Source organism: Vipera ursinii, assembly GCF_947247035.1.
Source record: "Vipera ursinii genome assembly, chromosome: 15".
Taxonomy (NCBI): domain Eukaryota; kingdom Metazoa; phylum Chordata; class Lepidosauria; order Squamata; family Viperidae; genus Vipera; species Vipera ursinii.
In genome coordinates, this window is record NC_139528.1 from 8,796,541 (window position 1) to 8,800,182 (window position 3,642).

Sequence of the window (3,642 nt, forward strand, 5' to 3'; positions counted from 1 at the left end):
ACGGGAGGAGAAGAGCCCCCCAATGCCCACTGGCTGGACACTATAAAGGACGGCCCCGTGATGACCAGGGTGGATCTGAAGGAGGCGATGTGAGGCAGAGGGGCATGGAGACGGCTGATTCACAGAGTGGCCGCAGGCCGGGCACGACCGAATGGCTGACAACGAACGACAGAAAGAAGGCATTTGAGATTTCTCTGGGGAGGTGGGCTTTTAGGCTTTTGGGTCACGGAAGTCTTCGTGCTTTCCTCATTTGGGGTGGCTATAAAGGGCAGAAAGGCAGAGTGACCCCCCTCGTGGGGAGCCATTGGGTGACACCCCCTCTCCACCGCAGAAAAGTCCATTTGCTGCGTCCAGTGAAATAACCTGCAGCAGTTCCTGGTTTTTTTCCCTTTATTTTTTTCCTAGAACATAAAAGTACAAATTTCCCCAAGCCTCTTACAGAGAGAGCAAAGTTACAAGCAGCTTCAACTGGGGGGGGGAGGGAGGGGAGGGGTCACCTGCCCCAGTCCTCTGGGGGCTGCAGAACCGCCGGCAGGCTAGATGGGCCCGTAGAACTGCCGGTAAGCTTCCTGGAAGCCGATCTGGTCGGCCAACTCATCACAGGCGGGGCTGAGCTCGCAGACCTCCCGCTGGGCCTCGAAGGGGTTCACGGCCACTTGGGGGGCAGCCCCGGCAGCATCGTAGCCACTGCAGAGGAAGCAACAGGGAGGGCGATTAGGGGAGACCTTGGTGGGCTTCTCTGGGACAGGGCTTGGTCACTCCACGGTGGAAGGCGGGGAGGCGAGCAAGCGAGTGGGGACCCCCCGGGGGGGACGGAGGCAAGGGGCCTATTGATGGGAGAGGACATCTCCTCTGCAGCCCCTTTGTGTCCCCCCCCAGCTGCTTCCCCTGCTTAGGGGGTCTGTGATATGACTCCTAAGAGCAGAGTTCCTCAAGCCTGGCAACTTTTAAGAAGTGTGGACTCCAATTCCCAGAATTAAAGTTGCCAAGTTTGAGGAAGACTGCCCAAGAGCCTTCCTCGAGGCCAGCCCGGCCATCTGCCCCTCTCTTCTCCAGCTCATCTCTGGCTCCAATTCTCCATCTTTCTCCCCTGATATCTTCATCACTGGAGGCTTTTAAGAAGAGACTAGACAGTCACCTGTCTGAAGTGGTATGGGGATCCTGCCTGAGCAGGGGGTTGGGCTAGAAGACCTCCAAGGTCCCTTCCAGGTTTTATGAGATGGATAGGATATATACATAGATAAGATAGATGATAATTAGATGATAGACATGGTGATATATAAAGATAGAGATAGACAGACAGACAGACAGATAGAGATAGAGATAGAGATAGAGGGGGGAGAAGAGATAGATCAGCCTTCCTCCCAGAGTTGTGGGTGCTCCATGACTGGAGGTTTTTAAGAAGAGATTGGGCCACCATTTGTCCAAAGTACCATGGGGTCTCCTGGTTGAGCAGGGGGTTGGACTAGAAGACCTCCAAAGCCCCTTGCAACTGTGCTATTCTGTTCTCTCTCTCTCTCCATTCCAAAACCAGCCTCTGCATCACCCAGATTTCCTCCAGGACCTCCCGAGGTCTCTCCTGCTTTCTTGAGACCAGAAACCCCAGTTGGTCACAGCCTCCTCCCCCAGGGAATGGACGAAGGACGGTGACTTTGCGGGGTGCAAACGATGCTTGGCGGTCAGCTCAGTCCCTGTGGCCCTTGGGAATAAGGGGCCAGGCCTTCACTTCAGGGGCCGCGATGAAGGGGCCCTGGTTCTCTGGGTAAGAGGGGAGAGATTTCCCCCCATTTTGCCACCCCCTCCCATATTTCCTGAACTCAGCTACTTTGAGAATCTCAGCCAAAGTTTCTTGCAAATCAGAGTCTGGCTTTTAATCAGGATTCCTCTCTGGGTGGCAGGTGAGACTAGATGGCCTCAAGTCCTTTCAACTCCAAGTTTCTGATGTTCCCCCCCCCAAGGTTGGGGCTTCTCGCAGCAATCTGGAAATGTTCATAGAGTCCAACTGCAGCGGGGGGGGGGGGCGGCTGGGAACTTAGGGAGCTGCAGACCGAATACCCCAGGGAAAATTCAGGGATGGGATGGATCGGCTGCTAGCCCATGGCGAGCGCCCGCTTTCTCTGTACCTGTTGTAGTTCCTCTTCTGTCGCTTCACAATTTCAGCCCCCACGCGCTTGGAGACGAAAGCTGCAGGGAAGGAGGGGATGTTTAGAAGAGGGGCTGAGGAAGGGCAGTTGGGAAACGCTGTTTCCAATTTGGAAGTGCACTGCAGGATTCTAGTCCTCATGGTGTGAACAGAAAGAAGAGGGGACCATGCCCTCTAAATCCTTCCCGCAAAGCAGAAGAAAAGGCACCCAGGACGTTCCCCACCAGCCCCTAATGCCAAGCACTTGCTCAGGGCAGCGGCCGGGCTCCAGCCGAGAAGGCAGCCTCAAACGGTGCTCTTGAGCAGCGTTTCCCAACCTTAGGAACTTGAAGATGCGTGGACTTCAACTCCCAGAATTCCCCAGCCAGCATAGCTGGCTGGGGAATTCTGGGAGTTGAAGTCCACGCATCTTCAAGTTCCTAAGGTTGGGAAACGCTGCTCTGGAGCGCGAAGGGCCGAGGCGCTCCGAGGCGCCTCCTGAGGAGGGGGCGCGGCGAGGGGGGCCTTGAGGGGCGGCGGGCACTCACCTTCCGACCTGGGCGACCCGGCGGCGCTGCGGGCGTCGGCGGCGTCCCCTGCAAAGGAGGAGGGCGCATCAGTCGCTGGCTCGGGGAAGGAGGCGAGGCCGGAGGCGGCAGGCAGCCCGCAGCCCCCTTCCCTCCCGGGGCACCGGAGACCCTCGGCGGAGCGCGACGGGGCTCCGCTGCCCGCCGACCCCCTCCCTTACCTGGGCGGGCGAGGCAGAGGGCGGCCAGGGCGCAGAGGGCGGCCAGCAGAAGGGCCTTCATGGCGAGGCTGGGCTGCTCCGGGCGCTTCTCTCGGCCCGGCCGGCCCGGCGCCCCCTTTATACTCCCCCGCGCCGGCTTTGGCACAGAAGGGGGGCGTCGCCGCCTCCTCCTCCGCCGGCTCCCGGGGGCGTTGCGGGAAGCCTGCCAGGCTCCGGGCCAGGGGAGGCTGGAAAAGAGGGGGGGCTCCGCCAAGCTCGTTTGGGTAGACTCTTGGGGGGGGCTCCTAGCAGTTTGTTTGGGGGGGCGCCCTGAGTGGAGCGCAAGGGGGCACGTAAAGCTGGGACGGTTTTCATTACAGCAATTCACCCAGCTTAAAGATGCCAAAGTCGAGAAAGGCTGTCTAGAACAGGACTCTCCACCCTTGGCGACTTTGGGACTTCAACTCCCAGGATTCCCCTGCCAGCCAGCCAGCCAGCCTGCACAAACTGTGTGCCGCGAGGGGCTTCAATTCCCCCATCAGAGCCGCCCTCCTGACCGTCTCCCGTGGCTGTCCTGGCTCAGAGGCCGGCAGATCCCCGGCAAGCCAGTTCCCTCGCCTTCCCCACTGCCTGGCAAGAGCCAGCTGGCCCCTTCCCCTCCCTGGCTTCCTTCCCAGGTTCTTCCAAGCCGGGTTTTGCACAGAAACCCAAGAAAGTTGAAGGGTTCAAACTCACCCCAGGCTGGACCCGTTGGCTTCTTTTGGGGGGGGCTAAGCTGGGAATTTTCCAACAT

At 59.1% G+C, this 3,642-nt stretch overlaps 1 protein-coding gene across 1 annotated transcript; it reads right to left on the bottom strand.

Moving 5' to 3' along the window:
• Positions 1 to 536: 536 nt before the first annotated feature.
• On the bottom strand, positions 537 to 2,936 carry BGLAP (bone gamma-carboxyglutamate protein; the record flags this gene model as incomplete). The annotated part of the gene is made up of 4 exons (XM_083374085.1): positions 2,871 to 2,936; positions 2,671 to 2,718; positions 2,124 to 2,184; positions 537 to 687 (listed from the first exon to the last, which is right to left on the bottom strand). Exons 1-4 carry the CDS (start codon positions 2,929 to 2,931, stop codon positions 537 to 539), a joined length of 321 nt encoding a protein of 106 aa, XP_083230211.1. The 5' UTR covers positions 2,932 to 2,936.
• Between the last annotated feature and the right edge of the window lie 706 nt (positions 2,937 to 3,642).